The 23,570-nt window shown below is 42.8% G+C and overlaps 1 protein-coding gene across 1 annotated transcript; it reads left to right on the forward strand.

The window, feature by feature from the left end:
* The first annotated feature begins 343 nt into the window (after nucleotides 1-343).
* On the forward strand, nucleotides 344-22,612 carry LOC135710275 (zinc metalloproteinase-disintegrin-like EoMP06). Its single transcript, XM_065232798.1, has 4 exons — nucleotides 344-944; nucleotides 19,955-20,330; nucleotides 20,391-20,586; nucleotides 20,641-22,612. The coding sequence occupies exons 1-4, from the start codon at nucleotides 800-802 to the stop codon at nucleotides 22,453-22,455; spliced, it is 2,532 nt and encodes an 843-aa protein (XP_065088870.1). The 5' UTR covers nucleotides 344-799; the 3' UTR covers nucleotides 22,456-22,612.
* Nucleotides 22,613-23,570: the final 958 nt, after the last annotated feature.

Below are 23,570 nucleotides of genomic sequence, written 5' to 3' on the forward strand. Positions count from 1 at the left end.
TGCTCCTCTCAGCATGGGACCAATCGCGCACACATGGCACCCAGATGCTATTCAAGTATGTACCTACCAAGCAGTGGAGGTACAGACGGACAAGTGCGCGAATTATCCACCAACGTTTAAAAGGGTGGCAAGCGGTTTGTCGGTCGGTCGGTCGGTTGGTCGGTGGGGGCCATCAACAAAACTCTTTCTTCTCAGCTGCCGCCGCCGCAGTCAGCCAGAGTTCAAGACGAGCAACAAAGTTTCGCTGCGCTCTCAGTCAGTGTTATAAGCTATATCATGTTGCGGAGCGAGTGAAGAAGCAGCAGAAGGATCGCCTAGCGCTCTGGGGTCCAATGCTCATTCATCAGTAGCAATATGAAACTCGACTCGACCGGATGCTCAGACCGGAGCCGGAGCATCAGTCAGTAGTGGCAGCAAGTAATCCTTTTAACCCGTTCGTGCACTATCCGATAGCGGTGGCGGTTACATATTCTCGGACGGTCGCGGGAGTGAAGGTTCCTATTGGATTTTTTTTTCCAACGTGTGGTTGAGATTTCTGTAGAATCTAGGTTAAGGTGGAGGAGAGCATATAGTAGTGACCGTGAGAGTTGGACTTAATTAGAGATTTCGGCTGTAATTGAGCCAAAAAGTATCGCGTTGGCCCTCTCGCCGTCGGCGATAACTGTGCGTGGGAGGAGGACGTTCGTTCCGTTAGCCATGAGCCGTGCCGATTGATGAATCGTTTTCCGAAGAAGATCTAGGCGTGGGAAATCTTTGTCACCGTTTAGATACACAAAGAGTGCACTGCAGACCCGATAGGATGACAAGGGTTTCGAGAAGCCTGTCACGATGGATGCTGATTGTGGCCCTTGTGTTGCTCACAGCCGGGAAAATCGTACACGGGTTGACTCATCATCATTACCCTCATCATGGTCGTCGAGCTACAGACAGCGATCCAGATGGTGGTAAGTGCCAAGCCCCCAAGTTGGAAAGAAGGATGTGAAGCGGGGGAGAAGTCGAAGAAACTGTTGAGCTTACGGTGCCAGTGAGTCGATCCCGGATCCAACGCACGTTTCCTACGGGAGAAGGGGGAATGGTGCATAAATAGGCACTGTTTATTCTAGAATGCTAGCGTAAAATCTAGTAGAATTTTTAGTTAACCCATCGTAAAATAGATAGTTTAATGTCACTAGTTACTAATCTCCCTAAACAAATGCAAAATTTCCGCATCGTAGAGCCACACTCTGTGTTTTTACTGATGGTGTGTATCTTCAGTAAGAACGCAGAGTGTGGCTCTGCGGTGCAGAAATTTTGGTGGGGAGATTGTTTGTAAGTCTGGAAAACCAGATGAGCATTCAAATCTTGACTTTCAACGTAAAAATTAATCACCTGCCAATGTGGGCTTGTTCTTGTCAAGACTTGCACTTCGTATGTACCTATTTGTATAAGGTGGAAGCACGTTCCAACCGATAGAAGTCTGCTGCCTACTTCCTTCCGCGATAACACACTCCAAGTTGAACAAAAACGGTACAAGTTAGTATCGTCTGCTTTTTTCTTATGGTAGCCGGGCCAGGCGTCTCGTTGCCATCCGTTGCACGGATCGAATCGGATCGGTTTCACGCCTTCCTTCATCTAACGGATATATGGGAAGCATGTTTTAGATGTGGGAGGGGATACGTTGTATGACTGTATCGTGGCTCCGTCTGGCTTGTGCATTCATTTATGCAAAGCGTTTCCTCTCTGTGCGATTATTTATGGATGTGAGTTGCTTTTTTTGCGATAAAATACTATCGCTGCTGCTGCTGCTGCTGCTGCTGTTGCTGGTGGTGCGAAGATGAGAGAGACTGCGGTTGCATTCGTTCACTGAACGTACGGCGGATCTTGATCGAACGGATGCTAGTGTTCGAAGTCGGAGTTGATGATAAGGCCTCTAGTAGTTACAAAGCTTCCAGTAATTTATTGTGCAGAGGTAAGAACGTCAATTGCTTTTTTGTTCAAACTATTCATTTTCTGAGGTTTCGAAAAAAAATTCTACTCCCAATATCCTGGTTTTTTTACTTCGCGATCTTGAAAGTTCTCCAAGTCTAAGAAGATGAAAAATGGTATAGGAATATGTTCAAGCTCTAGACATTTTTCTAAAAACCAGAAATTTGAAAAATCTCAGCTATTTGCTCAAACATTGAGATGAAAATTCATGTTGCTTAAATGGGATTTCTTTTTAGAGTCCATTAAAATGTATTGTATTTTTTTCCGAACTTGTAATACTTACTTGAAACATGGTCCACTTAGTAATACAACAACACCTTTTGGGTTTATTTCGGATTTGAATTAATGGATTTGAAAACGGGTTTCGCTCAAGTCCATACTAAGGCCTGTACTCGGAAAAAATGCACCAGGCAAAAGTGCTCGCCAAAAAATTATTTTAAGTCGGATTTTCTTGAAACTTTCAGGGAATGAACTAATACATATGGATTATAGTTCGGCATAATTACTTTATTCAATTTCCTTTCCATCGCTGAAAGCCCGCACCTTTCCCTTAAGACCCCTCATTACATTTTGTGCAATGGTGGAGCCAACCTTTTTGGTCACTTTCATCCATTCTTTCTTCAACTCCAGCTCGTTCTTAAACACCTTGGACGATTTTAGAACTTTGGCCTTCATCTTTCCACCGGACAAATCTCTGGTGAATTTGGGGGGTTGGCTGTTTTTGGTACAAAAACAACGTTATATTGTCTATGTACCAATCCAACGTCGATCGCGCGTAATTGCATGATGCCAGGTCCGGCCAAAATAATGTCTCGCCTCCGTGGGACCGCAGGAAGAGCAACAGACGCTTCTGGAGGCACTCGGTGCGGTAAATTTCGCTGTTGATGGTACCCATTGTGATGTACGGTTTACTCAGTTTACCGCATTGGCATATGGCCTGCCAGAGCAAGTATTTTTTGGCGAATTTGTCCACTTTCATCTTCCTTATGTCTTCCGGAACATCAAACCGTGATTTGGCAACGTAGAACTCCAGCCCCGGTATCTGCTTTGCGTCTGCCTTGATGTAGGTTTCGTCATCCATAACCACACACATCGGTTACGTGTTTTGTTGATCACGCCGGTTCGGTGCCTTCCGGACCTTGAATACACGAAGCCCAGCTCGTTTGATGGTTTGCTGAACGAACCAGGTGGAACACTTTGCCTTCAGAGACGCGTCGCGAATCGAAAGGTTCGGATTACGCTTGAAATAATCCAACACCTTCCGGGCCTTCACAGGGTCAGCTGTCTTCGATTTTCTCCCACTTCCAGCCCGCCGCTCGGTCGTCTGGGACTCCTTGAACGATTTTACCACCCGAGACACAGTTGTATGGGTGATTCCCAGTTGTCTTCCGATCCATCTCATGGTCGCAGTCGGATTTTCCATGACGGCGCGCAAATTTCTCCGACGATTTTCTTCTTGTTTCGATGACATCTCAATAACCACTGAACCGATTATTATGAAATTTTGCTCATGTAAACAATTCACTCCAAACTAGTTTTACCCAGATTTTCATCAATTTTTACCCACGGATAAAAAAGTTACACACGGATAAAAATGGTGCATTTTTTTTTCGAGTACAAGCCTTATTCCTTATATTTTAAGAATAAAACACGAAATGAATGAATTCGTCGTGGTTTCGCAGGAATTCTCGAATTTTTCCCTTTACCCATCAAGTGGCGCACAACGATCTCGTCCACTGTTGTGGCGATTTTATCCCACCAATTTTTCATCTGAGCTATCGTTTTGATGACAGTACCTTGTACCTTCAGTTTCCTCTTCATAATTGCCCAGTAGTTTTCAATGGGCCTGAACTGGAGACAATCGGACGGATTGAGGGTTTTCGGAACAAACTGGACTCCGTTGTCATTGTACCATTGTTGTACTTCCCGGCTGTAATGACAACTCGCAAGATCCGGCCAAAATGTCACCGGACCAGCATGTGACTGGATGAAGGCCAGAATTCGCTTCTGGACTCTGGAGACCTTCGGTTTTGTAAACCTCCGAGTTCATCCTTTTCTCAGTGATGAAGACCTTTGACTTCTGGCCGCATCTGAAAATGTTCTGCTAAATCATATATTTGCGTACGAATTTATCCGAAAAAAAAAACAAATTTGAATCTGCCAGGGACACCTCCTCGAGCGTTTGCATTTGTAAAATGTTGGTCCTGGAAGCTGTTCAAAGTCGCCCTTCACATAAGTTTCATCATCAACAGGTAGTCATACAGCTTTCGAGCGCGGGTTCTAGCTACGGTATTCTGCTTGAGTGATCGATTTGCTTGCCTAGTGGCGTGGGATGCCTGTAAGCCTTCCCCTGTACTACGGGCGTTATCATGCTTTTTACTCAAATCGCGATCGGACATACCTGGGTTGCTTCTTCCAGAGAGCTAAGGGTTGACAGTTCCACTCCGGTGTTTACTTTGAGGCTTCCGATTCGTCGTCAAGGTTTCCCTGTGCGTTTGGAACACGAGCCATACGGAAAATTCATCGCTTTAGCCAGCTTGGACGCGGATCACGATGGATTTTCCAGGTGACTGTCTCCAAAACAAGAGCGTTTTATGAACTGAAACAATACACTGTTATTGTTATTGTTTTTGTAAACTAATAGACGTTCAAAGTTTTCGTAAACGAGCATTATAGGGTCGTTGTAATAAGCAACCAAGGGGTAATCAACTCTGCACACTTTGGCCGAAACACAGCATTGCATACTATTCGGCTATTTAGGACAAACATTGGCAAGTAAGATACAATCAACATAATATAAAATGGCATCACTGTCGAGAGTTGACGTTTTACCAATCGTTGCTAATGTTGACTTCTTTGTTTACTGCATTGGGCTTCACATTGGGCTCGGATTCCAAGGAAAAATGATGTGAGTATTGCCTGCACCATGAAACTAAGTTTATCTCATCCGATTTGTAGCGAAAATCCCAGCGGCTCGAGGTTTCGTCCAGATTAGCTTCACGCCAACAGAGTTCTTCCACACCATGGTCGATCGAGAGGGTCGATACGACAGTCAAGATGGCCATAATGGGTTCCCACCAGCAACGGTTGGTCAAATGCCTGTAAGATCGTCCAATACGATGGTACGGTGCGGAATGCGATCGGCGAACTTTTTTTTATATTAATTAATTTATTTGTACAGGCTCAATCGAATAAACGATCGGCGAACTGAATGGACAAAAATTCTCTGAACGACGACAATATTGTGCCACAAGGTTGTTCTGCAGAACGAAAGATAAAGAAAAAAAACCCCATCATAGGGGGTGTGAGTGATGGGTTTTGTATTTTGGCCAGGTTAGAAGCCCGGTCTTCCGGGATGAAAATTTAATCGTTTTCTCCTACGTTTTTCCTTAGGTATCCTTGCCCGTCATTGGTTTCAATTGGTATGGATTTCGATGGGAAATTCACAGGACTTTATAGGGATGTCCATACAAGTCCCAGTACTTATTAGGGGATGTCGATACGTATTAACCCCAACTATTCCATCAGGTCTGGACGATTGCCTATAGGATTTATAGGAACAGATCAATGCAATCAAAAATGCAATTGCATTCTATTCCGTGAGTACACCCCATCATCAACGATCCAATCTGCACTCTTCTGTTGCACTAGTTCGTCTCAAAAGGATCCGGTGCGATGGGTGGTCTACCAAACAATCAATTATAAGGTCTTGCTCAATCTCGAAAGTGCATGACGCATGACGACACTAAGGCTGTGAACCATTTGCCGAGTTAAATTTAACTCGTGGTTAAAAGTGACATTTCGAAAGTTATTTTCTATGTTCGAAAATCCCCGTGCTGTCGATCGACCGGTTTTCGAGCCACGGTTGTCAAAATTTAACTTCTTGTCTGTCAGAAATAACCATGCTCGGATAGCAGGGTTAATCGATAACTTTTCATCTGTCAAATTTTAACCAAAAGTTAAAATAATCCACCAAATGGTTCAGAGCCTAAGTAATTTGCTGTTCGGCAAGATCCCATGGGCGTGCAGATGAACAACAACAACCACAGGGTACAGTTGAACTGCAAATGCGAAGTTTATCTGGATCGAGGGGGACGACTCTATCTACGATGCAAAAAAGATTGTGTTTTGCTGTGGCTAGCTGCGCACACGCTGAGTAGATAGAAAGAAGATTGATGACGATTCTCAGTCCGCATCGTGCTCTCTTGCCGTGCGGATCTATTTGCTTTTTGCTTAAGGAAGTGTTACTACTACCTAAAGCTACAACAAATTTAAACAGCACTTTTCAGTGCTCAACCTGTAAAAATTTTCTACCTTGTTCAACTCCTCTTATTCCTCTTCGATCCTTGTTTGGACCCTACCCGAGGTAATCCTTTCTTGGATATCGATTTGGAAAATTCCTCTTCGATCCTTCAGATTCTTATAGTAATCTGCTTGGAAGTCGATTTGGATAAAAATTTACTGCCGCCATGGCGCCTAAACGCAAAAGAAAGGGGCAAACTCTTGACCCCCCTTCTGATGAAATTAATTTGAGTAATCAATTTGATTTGCTCACGGATGATGAGAATGATCCATCATCCAAGAAAAATTCTAGTAAACTTTCCCGGCTTAATGCCAAGAAAGAAAAGATTCCCCCTATTGTGATAACCACTACCGATTTCCATGCTCTTCGCATGGAACTTTTGAATTTCGTGAAAGTTAAGTTTTCACTACAAATTGGACGTCGGGGTGAATGCCGTGTATTGGCTGAAACCTTGGACGGATTTAAATGTCTTCTCAAGTATCTTACTGAGAAGAAGCACAAATTTTTTACTTACGACACCAAAACTGAACGTGTGTTCAAGGTTGTCATGAAAGGACTGCCCAGTGGTGAATCCCTGGATCAGATCAAAGATGAACTGGCAAAATTACTTGGAGTTGTGCCACTCCAAGTAATCAAAATGAAAATGAAATCCCGTCCTGGCGATTCGCGCAACGGGATTTCTAATGATTTTTATTTAGTTCACTTCAAGTCTAGTGAACTAAACAACCTTAAGGCCTTAGAAAAAGCTAGCCTTATGCTCCATGTCCGAGTGAAGTGGGAACACTTCAGGAAGACTGGAGGAAATTTCCAAAACCTCACTCAGTGCCGTAAGTGCCAGGGATGGGGTCACGGAACTAAAAATTGCTACATGCCAGCTAAATGCATGAATTGTGGTGATTCCTCTCACGCAAAGGACGACTGTCCTGTGAAGGAAGATCCTAAGAAATTTAAATGTTCAAATTGTGGTGAAAACCACAAATCCAATTTTTGGGAATGTAAGACTCGCAAAGCGATCCTACAATCTCGTTCTAACCGACAGGTAAGAAACGCTTCACGTTTCCGACCAGGTATAAATTCCTCTGCTGGTAACAACGGTCAGCGAGGAACAAATTCTACATTCGTACCCGTAGGTACAAATATCACCCCTGCTTCAAATGTTTCATCTGTACCTACTCCCCTCGCTGCTAACAATGTTCAGCGAGTTAATGGAGCTACCTATGCTGCTATTGCAGCGGGTAGAAATCAAAATACTAACCAACGTTCTAACGGAAGTTTTGACAATTTTGACTTAGGAAGCATTACTGCCCCTAAAATGGAATTTTTACAGAATTCATTAATTGACATGATTTCTGATATGCTTAAATCTAACTCCATGTTTGATGCTATTCAAACTGGAGTAAAATTTGCTAATAATATTGTCATGACTTTAAAATTCAGTAATGGATTTTAAAGCATTAAACATTTTAAATTGGAATGCTCGATCTCTTAAAGATAATGAAGACGAGCTATTTAATTTTTTGAGAGTTCATAACGTGCATATTGCCGTTATAACTGAAACGTTCCTTAAACCTGACCATAAGGTTAAGAAGGACGCAAATTACTTGATTTATAGAAATGATCGTCTTGATGGACCCTGTGGTGGCGTTGCCATCATTATTCATAGACGAATCAAGCATAAAATTCTTTCTTCATTTGAAACCAAAGTTTTTGAAACTTTGGGAGTTTCTGTTGAAACAAAATTTGGACAACTTACGTTTATAGCTGCCTATTTGCCATTCCAATGCGTAGGCCAGCAAAAGAATTTTCTCAAGGGTGACCTCCAGAAACTTACCCGTCATAGGTCTAAATTCTTCATTATTGGTGATTTTAATGCAAAACACCGCTCATGGAATAATGCTCAAAGCAATTCCAATGGTAATATTCTGTTTGATGATTGTTCTGCAGGTTATTACACTATTCAATATCCAAACAGCCCAACATGCTTTTCTTCTGCAAGAAATCCCTCCACTATTGATTTGGTCTTAACTGATTCATGTCAACTTTGTAGCCAATTGGTTACCCATGCTGACTTCGGTTCTGATCACCTTCCAGTAACTTTTGAAATATCCCAAGAAATAATTTGTAATCCCAACAGCTCTACTTTCAATTACCATAGAGCTGATTGGGAGCAGTATCGAACATTTATGGAATATAACTTCGATCCAAACATTCCTTTGCAAACCAAAGATGAAATTAATTATGCTCTTGAATCTCTGACTACTTCTATAGTTGCAGCAAGAGCTGCCTCAGTACCAAAATGCGAGGTTAAATTCGATTCAATTATAATAGACGATGATCTTCAGCTCTTGATCCGTCTTAAAAATGTCCGTAGGAGACAATTTCAAAGAACACGCGATCCTGCCATGAAAGTTATCTGGCGGGATTTGCAAAAACAAATTAAAAAGCGATTCTCTGCCCTGAGGAACAAAACTTTTGAAAATAATGTTTCTAAATTAGACCCGAGTTCCAAACCCTTTTGGAAACTCACAAAAATTTTGAAAAAACCTCAAAAGCCAATTCCAGCGCTTAAAGAAGGTGGTAAAATTTTGATCACAAATTTGGAAAAAGCTCAGAAACTTGCTAAGCAATTCGAGAGTTCCCATAATTTCAGTTTGGGTCTTACTAGTCCTATTGAGAATCAGGTTGCTCGGGATTTTCGGAATATTTTCTCTCGGGAAAATATTTTTGATGATTCCTGGGGGACTGATTTGGACGAAGTAAGGTCTATAACTAAAAAATTTCAAAATATGAAAGCTCCAGGTGATGATGGAATTTTCTATATCCTCATCAAAAAACTCCCAGAGAGTACCTTGTCTTTCCTGGTAAAATTATTTAACAGATGTTTCCTTTTGGCATACTTTCCTGATAAATGGAAAAATGCAAAAGTTGTTCCAATTTTGAAGCCGGATAAAAATCCAGCTGAAGCTTCTAGCTACCGTCCAATAAGTTTGCTTTCTTCAATAAGTAAACTTTTTGAAAAAATAATTTTGAATAGAATGATGCTTCACATCAATACGAACTCAATTTTTGCAGATGAGCAGTTTGGATTTCGCCATGGGCATTCAACTACTCATCAACTCTTGAGAGTTACCAATTTAATTCATTCAAACAAATCTGAAGGCCACTCAACTGGAGTTGCTCTTCTAGACATAGAAAAAGCATTCGACAGTGTTTGGCATGAAGGTTTGATTGCTAAATTGAAAAAGTTTAATTTTCCACTTTACATTATGAAATTAGTTCAAAATTATTTAACTGACAGAACTCTGCAGGTAAATTATCAAAATTCCAAATCTAATCGACTACCTGTTAGAGCAGGAGTTCCTCAGGGTAGCATTCTTGGGCCTATATTGTATAACATTTTCACTTCGGACCTCCCTGATTTGCCTCAGGGTTGCCACAAATCTTTGTTCGCTGATGACACAGGCATTTCCGCTAAAGGAAGAAGTCTTCGTGTTATTTGCAGCAGACTTCAGAAAAGTTTAGATATTTTCTCTTCTTATTTACAAAAATGGAAGATTTCTCCCAACGCTTCCAAAACTCAACTTATAATATTTCCACATAAGCCCAGGGCTTCCTTTTTGAAACCTAGTAGTAGTCACATAGTCACTATGAACGGAGTTCCAATTTCCTGGTCAAACCAAGTGAAATATCTTGGATTAATACTTGACCATAAATTAACTTTTAAAGATCACATTGAGGGCATTAAAGCCAAATGTAACAAATATATAAAATGTTTGTATCCTCTTATTAACAGGAAATCCAAGCTTTGCCTGACGAATAAACTTCTAATATTTAAACAAGTTTTTAGACCGGCCATGCTTTACGCTGTGCCAATATGGTCTAGTTGTTGCACTACCAGGAAAAAAGCACTTCAAAGGATTCAGAACAAAATTCTGAAGATGATTTTGAAGTTGCCTCCCTGGTACAGTACTACCGAAGTACATAGAATTTCGAATGTTGAGACTTTAGCACAAATGTCCAACAAAATAATTAATAATTTCCGGCAAAAATCGTTACAATCCTCAATTGCAACGATTAATTCCCTTTATACTTAGATAAGATTCAGTTTTAGTTATTTAGTTTTAAGCTATCAATTGTTATACTGACATGCAGGTTTAAAAAACCTGTTTAAAATACTGAATTGCCAAGACAGGAACAATGTAAAAACACTTAGATATATATCATAACAATTAAGGCTGGTAAGTTACTGTAGTAACTGGAGCACCTAGGTTAAAAATGAAATGTAATTTATTTTGAAGTTGGAACAAATAAAGAGTTAAAAAAAAAAAAAAAAAAAAAAAAAAAAAAAAAAAAAAAAAAAAAAAAAAAAAAAAAATTGATGACGATTCTGAAGATTTCCTGGAAAAAGATGATGCGCGATGCAAGTAGATGCGAGAAATGAAAGAAGATTTTTCGAAGATTGATTCGCTGGTGTGAGATTTGTTGAGCATCTAGACTTGAGATTTAGATGTGTCGCCCCCCTCGATCTGGATCGTGCACCATTTCCGAGGTATGACAGATATGAAGTGGGGGGACATTAGATGGTTTTCACTGGTGGTACATTAGCCATTGGATTTGATTGGTGGTACCTTGTGGAAGGTATCACATCTGCCAAGGATCGTGAACTTGATAGGCTTGAACGTGTGTAATTGGGTGATGGTTGGAGACATCACAATCTGCGGCACGATAGGCTTGGGTGATGTCTTCGAGGTTGCGTAATTCTGAGTCGATAAGAACTGTTTCGAGGATGTTGTTTCTACTAGGGTGCGAATGAGCTTTCGTCCGTTCGTGTTCTGGTTTTGATTTTGTCGGGGAGCATTTTACTGGCAGCTGGTGAAAATTTCGTCCGCCGTCCGTTTCTTGTGGACGAGTCGTATAGGTTGTATTGCTTCCAGTTCCTCTTCCACTACTCTCATTCTAATGAGAATGAAGCTTAATATTTATTATGAAGCATGGTCATGAATTAGTTAAATTGAAAATGTAAACACAATCACAATAGTCTAACTTCAGGGTTGCCAAACTTATGGGATATTGACACCTTGATTGATACACTTCGGCCTACTTCAGCATGATCGGCACAACGCTTGGCACAGCTTTCGGCACTGCCAAAACGCTTGGCACAGATTAAGGTGTGCAGAGTTAAATAGGGTAGAGAGCTACTTCGGCCTAATCGCCCATTTGGGCCTATCGAGCAGGAAACATCAAATAAATCCATGATTTCAGAGTTAAAAAGTCAATTATGCGATTGGTATGATACTTTAGTTAATAAGCTAAGGAACGAAATCAATGAGAACGCGTGATATGAAGGTTAGCACCCATTATTCCCAAAAACAAAAGAAGCGCTCCGACCGAATCAATTTTTAGCTTCATCCGATAAGCCGAAGTGAATTCATTGGCGTTTCAATGGCGTTTCAATGCTTTAGGCCGAGTTTAGAATCCGTAGGCCGAGTTTGGCGTCAAGAAAAAGTGTTAGACTTTTGACAACATCTCAACGATTCATAAAGAGAAAAATCTTACGGTACGTACGGAAAGGTATAAAAATGTGGAAGCCATCAGTAATAATAACTTTTCGTTTGGTGCTAAGCTGCGCTAGATTAAGAAAGACTAAGTGCGGCTTGTGCTTAATAGGCTGGAAATGGGGTAGTTAACCCTACCCCTTGTAAGCAACAGAGTGTGTTCCATTCCTAAGTAGGCCAAAGTGAAAGATTTCCATCATGGGCGGCTGCTTGCTTTTGCCTTAACCTGGGCCCAGGTCAGATTCCTGTCAAATTCCATTATTTCCATGTTGAGCCTGCGCCGCGATGTACGGCTGGGTTCCAATCCAGCGTTTCCGCCCCTTCGTATAGTGTGGCCGACCCACCTCCACTTACGTTCTCGAATTTCTGTTGATATCAGTTTCTGATGACATCGACGATGGAGCTCAGCATTCGAGATCCAGTTTTGAGGCCACCAGGCCTGAATTATATACCGTAGGCATCGGTTGATGAAGACCGTATTTTGATGCACTGACTTGTCTGGTTAGACCTCCATACATGTCGTAAACTCGCAAAAGCAGCCCTAGCGTTCTTGATCCATGCATCCATGTCGCTCTTGGTCCCGCCGTCTGACGCTATCTGGCTGCCAAGATATTGGAAACTATTATATATAGGGAAAAGGATTTTAACCGAGATAACCTACGGACACACTGTATAAATTAATCTGCATGCCTTCACTGTCTAACAACTACTGATCAGATCGTTTATTGCTCTGGGTTTTATATCAATACACAACAATAGTACACACTTAAATTTTTTCGCCGAGATTCCAAAAGCCGAGTAGTTCTGCAATTTATTATGCTGAGATTCAGTAAAACAATTGCCGGGACTCAGCTAACAAATAACATTTTGCTGAGATATCAGCTAACAAACAGATATTTTGCAGAGATATCAGCAAAAGTTACTGCCGAAGTAATCGGCTGTTGGAGATTTTACCGAGCTAGATTAAGTGTGTAGTTCGTCTTACATACTGTGTCTACATGTTTTGGTGATACCGTTGTCGATATTTGACCAGCGAAATTGAAGGCTAACTTCAATCACCTAAACTCTTTACTATCCATGCTATTTAGAAGTCCTTGTAAAATTTAGTATTTTTCTATTCGTAGTACATTATTCGATTGATTTCATGAGAATCTATTCCTTCTGATTGTTTATAAACATGCTGATTAAGCAAAATCGACAGAATTCACAAATACACAAAATTGTTATCAACTTTCATCTTCTTATTTTGAGCTGACTGTCTGATAAATCAGGGGAAACATGTCAGAAGGATATAACTCGAAACGTAAACAATGACTTTGAACGTAGATTTCTCTTGATTGACACACACCCACGAAATCTGACTACACCAGCTCATAGAACAAACATTTCTCTGTCAGATGATTTAGTTAGTTTCAGTTGGTGTGTTGTCATTCGTAAGAAACCGACGATCGAAGTCATTGTTTACGTTTCGAGTTAGACCCTTCTGACATGTTTCCCCCGAATTGGTCGATAATTTCGTTCAGAATTAGCTGAGCTTACCACGGATGATGATGATAATGCATCTGGATGGATCTCACTTCTAGATTGTGGAGGCACCTCGAATAAAGAATCGAGCATGGGAGGATCCATATCCTCCCAACTCCTCTTCGTTCCGCGCCTTACTATCGACTGAAACGACACTCTGCGCTGTTCAGTTGCTGCTGGCAGCCTCAATTGCCCCTTGTGAGCCGAGACTGGGTGAGAACCGATCGCAATCTGATTCGTCACTCTCGCTCGAGATGGGAAATGACAGCTGACTGTGTCACCTCTCTTAAGGCTGGCGCACAATAGATACGTTTTTGGGTTTTTTGACAGATAATGCATGGGCTAACTGTCAAAAAACCTGAAAACGTATCTATTGTGCGCCGGCCTTTACTCGCCTAGACTCTCGCTATTGTAATCCACTTTCAGGTGTTTGAAATACTCGTGTACCCGCTCTGGCTTTGAGCTGTCTTCTACGAACTTGATCGGTTTTTTTTCTGGCTGTTGTTATAACGATAGCAGTTTTGTGGCAAGGTGTTGCCTTTCAGCTTACAAAAATTGCAGGTTAAATTCGCGTATCTACCGCGACTAGTCACCAGATCGAGACCTTCCCCTGAACGTTTTATGCTTTCCACGATAGTCAGGACTTCTGGTCTCTGTCAAAATTCCTATCAAAACGACTTCCTTTACCTAACCGATGCTTCACCGAATTTACTCCTACATTGAAGTTAATTGCTTGCGCCTGAGAAACGGTATTCTCACTGTTTATAATCAACCATTCCGCCGTCCTAGCAGTCAAGTTTTCCTCATTTAGAAGTTGCTTTTGAAGCTCACGGTCATAAACCCCGAATACTAGTGGTCGCGGATAGCATCATCGCGATGGCCACATTCGACTTTCTCCGCTACCGTAAAGTTGGAAGGGTTGTCCGTGCTTTTTTTTTTTTTGTTCATTAATTTATTTGGTAAGGCTCAACCGAATTAACTTTACAGAGCCGAGGATTCTTGGTCACTATACAATACATCTTAAAAATATAGTCAAAAGGTACAACACAATAAACACTTTATCTTCCGCTATCCAAAAAGCCTCCTCCATCAGAACTGGAGCCGCTTCCAGTAGTTTCATTGTATGGCAAATTGTTGTACGCCAACGAGGGTCAGAGCGCGTCCATTGCAGCAATGGACGCAAAACGTGGTCAGCACTCACACACTCATCACGAAACGGTTGCTTTCCAAAGTCGACGACGCATCGACCGAAAGAACTGCTGATGAAGAACAATGAGGAGGACCACACAATGGTTGCTGCCGAGAAAACAGACGATCGCGTAGCACACATCGAGAGTGGTCTGCTTTTGTCGACAGCCGAGTGAACACTGTTGTTGTCCGTGCTGACATCCAACGATTTGATCTTGTTGACGTTGATGGTGAGACCTGCCGCAGAGGACCGTTCGGCTAGGTCGTTGAGCTTACTCTGAATATCAGAGCGCCGGTGGGCTAATAGCGCAACGTCATCAGCCAAATTGAAGTCGTTGAGATGTTCCATAGTGATAGGCTACCACAGCAGTCCACGGTTCAGTGCACGGTCAATTGCACCTACCATTATCTCGTCAATTACGATGAGGAACAGTAGCGGTAGTATATATCCTTACCTCACACCTGTGACTACCCGGATAGAGTCGGACAAGGCTCCGTTATGCAGGACTCTACATCTGTCCCATAGATTTTCGTGATTGAGTTGGTCGAAAGCTTTTTCGTAGTCAGTGAATACCAAATGTAGGGTCTTTTGTAATTCGTTGACCTGCTGCAGGATTATGCGGAGCGTGACAATATGCCGCCGGAGAGTCACGTCAATCTTCTTCTGTGTCCGATTCTGCATAACTTTGCACAGAACTTTGAGAACAATACACACTAACATGATGTCTCGTCAGTTGTCGCACACAGTCAGATTCCCCTTTTTAGGAACCGTCACTAAGACGCACTGCATCCAGTCGATAGGAAAAAGTCGCGGTGTACCAGATATTACAGCTTTGAACATCTCTGCTCATATGCGATCGACCCCGGGAGCCTTGTTGGATTTTATAATTCGGATAGCTGCTTCGATCTCCTGCAGTGATGGGGCCTCGGAGTTGACGCGAGTGATGCGCCTTAACCTTGGCAGATCATACCTAGATGTTGATGCCGAATACCGTTGACGGGCTTCATTCTTAACTCTCGCCCACTCTATCACGGCTTTTGCTTCTCTACGCTCCTCAATCTTCCGCCAGGTGCCTTCAGTGATCCACTCTTTTCACTGAGTGCGCAGCTCACCCGGATTGTTCTCACCAGAGCGTAACATTATTGTCTAAAGCCCTACAGTAAAAGTATGGACATATTGGAGGCGAACCAGCCCAAGGCTGAAAGCCTCCCTAATAAAGTTAAATTAATTAATTAAAAGTATGGACGTCTGTCAAAAGTTGTTCCAATCGAACCGTCAAAATGCACCGCTTTGCTCGATTGGAACAGCTTTTTTTCAGTTTTGTGGTGACAGTCGTCCATACTTTAACTAGAGGGCTTTATTATTGACTGCTTAGCCTGAAGGTTGCTTCATTGCTATATCCAGGATTGGGTACCGTCACAGAAGAAAAAGCGTGCTGACTGAGCTACTGACTGAGTGCTCTGCTGTCAGTGACTCGCTTACTTCCCAATCATCCAGGCTCTCACGAGGCAGTGAATGATGAGGCATGTTTTGCGCACTGGTTCTCACTTGATAAAGGCATTTTTGATGTGTCCACTGTTCTTCTACGCTGCCACCTTCCGGAACATTCGCTGCTCGGGTCTCAGGTTCTAACACGAACGATCTTTTCACATTGATCTTCTAGTCGGCGTGCGTTGAATCGTCGTCCGAGTCTCTACTTCCTCCACTGGATCCGTGCAATGCGTAGGTGGATCTCACCGATTAGAACGCGTGGTGGTCAGACGCGATGTCAGCGCTGAGATAATTGCGGACGTCAAGAAGGCTCCGTCTCCATTTTCGGCTGATGCAGATGTGGTCGATTTGATTTTCGGTATGTCCATCACAGGAAAGCATTGTCGTCACGCTCATAGTATTTTTGGAGCCGATCTTTGCATTGAATTCGCCAGTGTAGATCTTGATGTCAGCATTTGGGATTTTATCCAGGACGGCGTTCAGTTGACCGTCAAAATTATCCTTGTCCTGTAACTCGGCAGCATCGGTTGGCGTATAACTTTGGATTATGGTAAGGTTTCGATCCCGTGTTCTCATTAATAGGCTCCCACTTGATGAGCGCAGCCTGTGCCTGGGCGCTAAGTAGGAAGCCAACTGAGGCGAATAAATTTAAGCATTTCATAAGGCTCGACTTATGATCGACACATATGAATTTCATAAGTGTGACTTATGAATGATTTTTGTCTAATATAGTTAGGTCTTATTTAACTATTTCATTTTCCCAAGCGTTGAAAGACTAGTGGTCAACACACAGGCACCGTAATCTCAACGTTCATGGTTCGGTTCCAGTCTGCTCAGTTTTATTATTTTTTTGTCTGCAATATTTTTCAAAAGGCAAATCAATGAAATTCTTTCGTTCTTTTGCCTCAGTGCACGGTGCAGGGGAGCGTTTTCACCTCGAATACCAGAATATAACAGTAAAGGGCGAACACAAAATTATTGTGACACCGAAAATGTCATGCCAATTTTCTTATAATGTTTAGAATCAAACCAAAATTTTAGGGTAGTTTTATACATATATTTACTTCAAAAATCAAAAGAAAAGTTAATCGATGGAGCCTTGAGTGTAAAATTGAACGCATTTTCGCTTGATGCCCTCCATCAAAGTCTTTACAGTGTCATCCGGTACCAGTTTCTCAGTTTTTTTTTTCCATTTTCTTAACATGTCCTTCTCATCTTTGACTGTCTTCTTGCTCTGCCGAAGTTCCCGCTTCATTATTGCCCAGTACTGCTCCACCGGGCGCAGCTCCGGACAGTTTGGCGGATTCATGTCCTTTGGAACAAAATGGACAGAATTGGCCTCATACCACTCCAGGACACTTTTAGAATAGTGGCATGATGCCAAATCTGGCCAAAATAGCGGAGCTTCATCGTGCTGCTGCAAGAACGGCAAAAGGCTCTTCTCGAGGCACTCAGATTTGTAGATCTCGCCATTTACTGTGCCCTTTGTCACGAAAGGCTCACTTCTCAGTCCGCAAGAGCAGATGGCCTGCCAAATGAGATATTTGGAGGCGAACTTCGACATTTTCTTCTTCTTAAATTTGTCGTCCACATCGAACTTGCTCTTGCCGGTGAAAAACTCCAACCCCGGAATTTGCTTCAAATCGGCTTTTATATACGTTTCGTCGGCCATCACACAGCAGCCATATTTTGTCAGCATCTTCTCGTAGAGCTTCCGTGCCCGAGTTTTAGCCGTCGATTGTTGCCGCTCATCGCGGTTTGGGAAGTTCTGTACCTTGTATGTATGTAGTCCAGCTCTCTTCTTTGCATTCTGGACGTAGCTCTGCGACATGCCGATCTTTTTAGCCAAATCACGGCTTGAGACGTTGGGATTTGCTTTAATCATCCGCTTCACCTTTCCCTTCGTCTTTTTGTTCTCCGGTCCCGGTTTTCTTCCAGCTCCTTTGCCGTGGTTCAACGTCAACCGCTCCTGGAACCGCTTCAACACTCTGGAGACGGTTGAATGGTGAATGTTCAACATTTTTCCCAACTGTCGGTGCGACAGGTCAGGAAATTCCAGGTGTTTGGAAAGAATTTGTTCTCTCAACTCGCGTTGGTTCACCTCCATTTTCGTTGAATCGAAAAACACGACTTCGAGTTTGACAGCATGTACACAATACACATCAATGAGAAAGTGTGCAAAATTTGGTTGATTTTTACCCAATGGTAAAAAAGTTATGCCCTGTTGAATGTGTCGCAATAATTTCGTGTTCGCCCTTTATTAATCACAGCCGAGTACGGTAAATTCCCGAGTAACATTTGAAATGGACCTATGTCCAAAACGTAAACAAATCGGGTTTTGATACCATTCTTTACACACTAAGATTTTGTTTCGGTGTTCGGTAAATTTTACCGAAATCAGAACAGCTGAACGTTCGGTAAAATTTTGACCTTCATTTTAAAGGCTATTAAAATCAAAATATGTTCAACCTTGTTTAAATGATCAAATCTTGTCATTTTAGTGGAGATTTAGTTTCAAAGTAGCTGAAAAGCAATTGAATTGAATTGCATAAATTTTACCGAAAAGTTCAGCTGTTCAGACTTCGGTAAAAATTACCGAATTCGGCGATAATTTCTAAGTGTGTAGCACCGCTTGATAGCTACTAATCGTGTACGAAAGTTTCGCATAATCGAGAAAAACCGTTAAAAATAACTCGATTTTCAAAACGGCCGATCAACGTAATTTTTCGATTCATTAATAGGCCCGCACGGTAAAACGGCCAACAATTCATTTATTTCATTTCATTGATTACATTGATTACATGTCCAAGATATACATCCACGATTCCACCCTCCCCAACAGTACTTTAGGGTTGTTCATAAACTACATATACCGTTTTTGATCGCCGGGTAGACAATCATCCACACAATTTTGTATGGACCGCAGACGCCAATGTCTAACGTCTCATACACACTTCTGCTCTAATATCATCATTCACCCGTTTCCATCCACCTGCATCCCAGCCAAGCTCACTGTCACGTCGCTAGTCTAATGTCTCGAAACCGCACTGGTCGTCGTCGTCGTCGCACCGTGACACGGTGACTCACGCCACCTGTGCCTTCCCGACCCGACGACGCTTCGTAAAATTTCCCATTAGATGAGTGTACATTGTGCCTTTTCCACTGAATTTGAGTGTCTCATTTTCACGGAGAAACTAAAAAAAATACTCCACACCTAACTGACGTGTGCCACATGTGCCCGCTCGACTGTGTCCCATTCCCAGGTCGGAGCCAATCTAAATCGATTTCATAAATTCTCAAGTTTACTGTTTAGTGTTTATTTCTCAATGGAATACATGTAGTACCTTACCCACCCTTGCGGGCAAACAGCTGTTGAACCAGACTCCCCGAACAGCATCGGGTGTCGGTCGGTCCGTCAGTCAGCCAATCACCATGGTTACCGTGTAGTATCGTAGTAGCGTATGGCGTACACACCTCCGCCTACTACGCGCTCGCAACTAAGCAATATTGAGAAAAAGACTCTGGAAATCGAAGCAACCCGGGAGAGTAAATATTTAATGTTCAAACTAGAGAGAGAGCGAAAGACGGACGGGGAGAGCTTCGTAAATGTATAATGAAATGCATTAGCAATCAAATAGACGAACGATAAAAGTTCATCTCGTTCCGAAGTCGTTAAAATCAGATTTTGATAGACAACAAAGCGCTGCAGTGCTCGGAATGTAAAGAAGCTGATGCACCGCGAGTGAGCAAACAACTCGTCAAAGTTTGCAGTGAATGATTTTTATGGCCAATATTGACGACTGGCACCACTTGTTTTCTCAATTTGTAGAACTAGGAGGACGAGCAAATTAGCGTCATCATCGTCAACTCCTTACGTTCTTTGTCTCATGGTTCTAACCGATGTTCTCTGATTGTTTTCTCCTACAGTGTGGCATCGAACGCCGAATGGCACTGCTGGCAATGACCGTAATCCGATTGCTCCGAAAGTGGAGCACACGCGACTCGGCAGTAGTGCTATACTGACCTACAATGTGTCACAACATGGCGAGGCCATCACGGTACGAATCGAGCTACGGAGAAGCTTACTGGGCCGGACCTTCGTAGAACGGCAAGGCTATCGAAACGAATCGATAGTGGAATATTTTGACGAGGATTGTTACTATCAAGGGTGGATCGATGGCAGTCCGGACAGTCAGGTGGTACTGTCCACCTGCGATGGGAAGGTTCGCGGAACTATCTACGACCTTGACGATACGTACTACATCGACTACGATGACACCACAGGGGAGCATTATTTGCAAAGGTCCGTTAACGATTATTGTTTTCCATTCAAAACAGACGTTCATCTGATTTTCCATTACAGAATCAACGACCTTCCGGAGGTAAATCGAATTAAACGAAGTCCCCATCCAAGGTTGACCGGTCCGTACAACGCCAATCGTCACTCAAAGTTCGTAGAACTGGTCCTGGTCGTGGACAACTCCCTCTACAGACACTTCGAATCCAACATCTGGACCGTCCAACGTTACTGCACTGACGTCGTGAATCACATCAACATGGTAAGCCACGGTTTTCCTGATCCATACGAGTTAAAGAACCACTTGCTCTTCCAGCTTTTCAACCAGTTGAACATCTTCATCGCCCTTACCGGAGTAGTGGTCTGGGACCAGTACGACCACATTCAAGTTTCGGAACGTGCCGACAACACGCTGAACAGCTTCCTGCAATATCGCAGGAAGGAGCTGCTGCGAAGCCATCCCAACGATCACGCCCAACTGTTGACCAGAATAAACTTCACGGATCACGTGATCGGGAAAGCGAAGCTCGGTGGAATGTGCACCAGCAACAACTCCGGAGCGGTGATTGTCATCCATACGGACAACATCGGAATCCAGGCGGGAACGTTGGCACACGAGATGGGCCACGGCTTCAACATGGAGCACGACGAGGATCAGCAGTGTCAGTGTGAGGACAGTAAGTGCATCATGACGGCGACCGCGACGGGACGATCACTGAAGCACTGGAGTAGCTGTAGTATAGATCAGTTGACGCTGGCGTTCAACAGGGGTCTAAATCATTGCTTGAAGAACCGACCGGAAGCAGTATACTCGACGAGTTGTGGGAATGGGTTTGTGGATGAAGGTGAAGAGTGCGACTGTGGACTGGAGGAAGTCTGTGATAACCAATGCTGTGATCCGAAGCTATGTCGGTTAAAAGAAGGAGCTGTGTGCGCTACGGGAGAGTGCTGCAATCTGGAAACTTGTCAGTTGAAGGAGGCCGCTAGCATTTGTAGAAAGACCCACGGGGAGTGCGACCTGCCGGAGTATTGTACGGGACAATCTGAACATTGCCCAATAGATGTTCATATGAGGGATACGGAACTTTGCGCAGGTGGTCAAGCGTACTGCAATGACGGAGACTGCCAAACCCGAACCGATCAGTGTCGATTGCTGTGGGGTCCTTCGGGGAAAGTCTCCGATGATAACTGCTACACAAGAAACGTTAACGGCACAAAGTATGCCAATTGCGGCTACGATAGAGATACTCACAGTTGGAGGAAATGCGCCGAGCAGGACGTACTGTGCGGTCTGCTTTTCTGTCAACAGTTGAACGAAAATAAGCTGGAGTTTGGATTGAGAGTATTCTCGGGGGAACATATCGCTAGCGCCCTCAAGGGCCGTGAAGTCATCCAATGCCACGCCGCATTCATAGATCTAGGTAACGCCAAGCAACCAACCCTAGTTCCAGATGGAGCCCCTTGCGGTCTCAACAAGATGTGCTACCAACAGCAATGTTGGGATATAGAAAGTCTCAACTCGTACGGAATAGGACAGCCTTGCTCGCACAACTGCAACGGCCACGGCGTCTGCAATAGCAAAGGAAACTGCCACTGTGACCCTGGCTACGCTCCACCGTTTTGCGAATTCCCCGGATACGGTGGCTCTGTAGACAGCGGTCCAGCCTCCAAATCCTTCAACCCTCCTCTGATCGTAACATTGGCCATAGTATCAATCGTTATAATAATGATGTTCATCACCTACATAGTCCGCACCTTCTGCCAACCGGATCGATGCCGGACTCCACTCAAAATCAACACCTTCCCGTCGCCCTCGCGCAGCAAACACAAACTCATTCCAACCACATCATCCAATTCGACAGTAGCGCGTGAGATCTCCGCTCCAAAACTGTGCTCTTCCACCCGGGACGTAGACGGACCGCAGTTTACCCCCATTGCAAGACTGAAACACAATCAAGACGATCGAGCGAGTAAAAGCAGTATGGTTTCAGTGCGCTCGATGGCTCAACCCTCAGTAGGCTATGTGACACACGTGACTCCTTTGCCACCGCCGGCGAGTCCACGGCGGTTACCGAGGCAACCGTCGTATGTGCATCGGCACGGTGCCGGATCCACTCGCCGGTACTCGTGAATCACTCAATCATTTTTACTCAATCCGAAATATTGCTAGCCCGTGTAGAATCTAAGTGTAGTGACATTTTGGCTTTTTGATACTAGCGTTATTTTTGTACTAGGTGTAACTGTAAGGTAATAAAATAAAGTTCTAGTCATCAATTTGAAACGTGAGAGAAGAGTGACGCAACGGGTTTGATGGGTGTTTATTGGGGTGACAATTCCTTCACATGTGACGAGACAAAATTTGAACATCATTGTGTTGCAACGGGTTGGAGATATGCTTACTGCATAACGCTTGAAATGTTTTCACAGTCGTTGAAACCAACTCAAATTTGAGCTTCATTTACTTAAATTTGCCAAAACAGGGGTCATGGCTAATTATTTTCTAAAGTTGGCTTCGTGGTCGTGCGATTAGTTGCGTCACCCTTCGTTCCAAACCTATCCCTACACAGAAACAAAATCCATTGGCAAAAATACTATATTGATGGTTTAAATTAAATACTCCCACCAATAGATTTGTGCAGAAACGAAATTCATTTAATTTTACTATTTTTTCTATCAAAACTACTATGCCTTTTGAGTAAGCATAGTAGTTTTGACAGAATGGTAGTAAATTTGATTATATTTTTAGTGAACTATACTGAAATCATGGTAGATTTAACGGCATTAAGCATAGTTATACTGAAAATAAGTAAAACAGCAAAAGGGTTTATCTTCCATTTAATTCCACTTAATTAATTTTTGTATCCATGACAGATACGTATTTCGACTACAATGTGCAGTCTTCATCAGTGTCATTCCCACTAAAGAACTTATCAAAATCTAACCCCCTTAAGTACTCATCCCCTAGGTAAAAAAGTCAAGATCATAGGTATAAAAATGAAACTACAATGTGTTGAATCGGAACCTACCTAACTAATAAAAACCAAAGATTTAAGTAAGCTAAAGGAGAAAAATCTATACAAATCTCTAATAAGGAAAATCCCCAAAGGCTTGGTAGCCATCATAATGAAGTAATGAAATTGGGTTGTTAGCGGAATGCTAAATAAAACAGCAAAAGGGTTTATCTTCCATTTAATTCCACTTAATTAATTTTTGTATCCATGACAGATACGTATTTCGACTACAATG

Source organism: Ochlerotatus camptorhynchus, unplaced genomic scaffold, assembly GCF_037179485.1.
Source record: "Ochlerotatus camptorhynchus isolate MF236.1 unplaced genomic scaffold, CSIRO-AGI_Acam_v1.1 ptg000374l, whole genome shotgun sequence".
Taxonomy (NCBI): Eukaryota; Metazoa; Arthropoda; class Insecta; order Diptera; family Culicidae; genus Ochlerotatus; species Ochlerotatus camptorhynchus.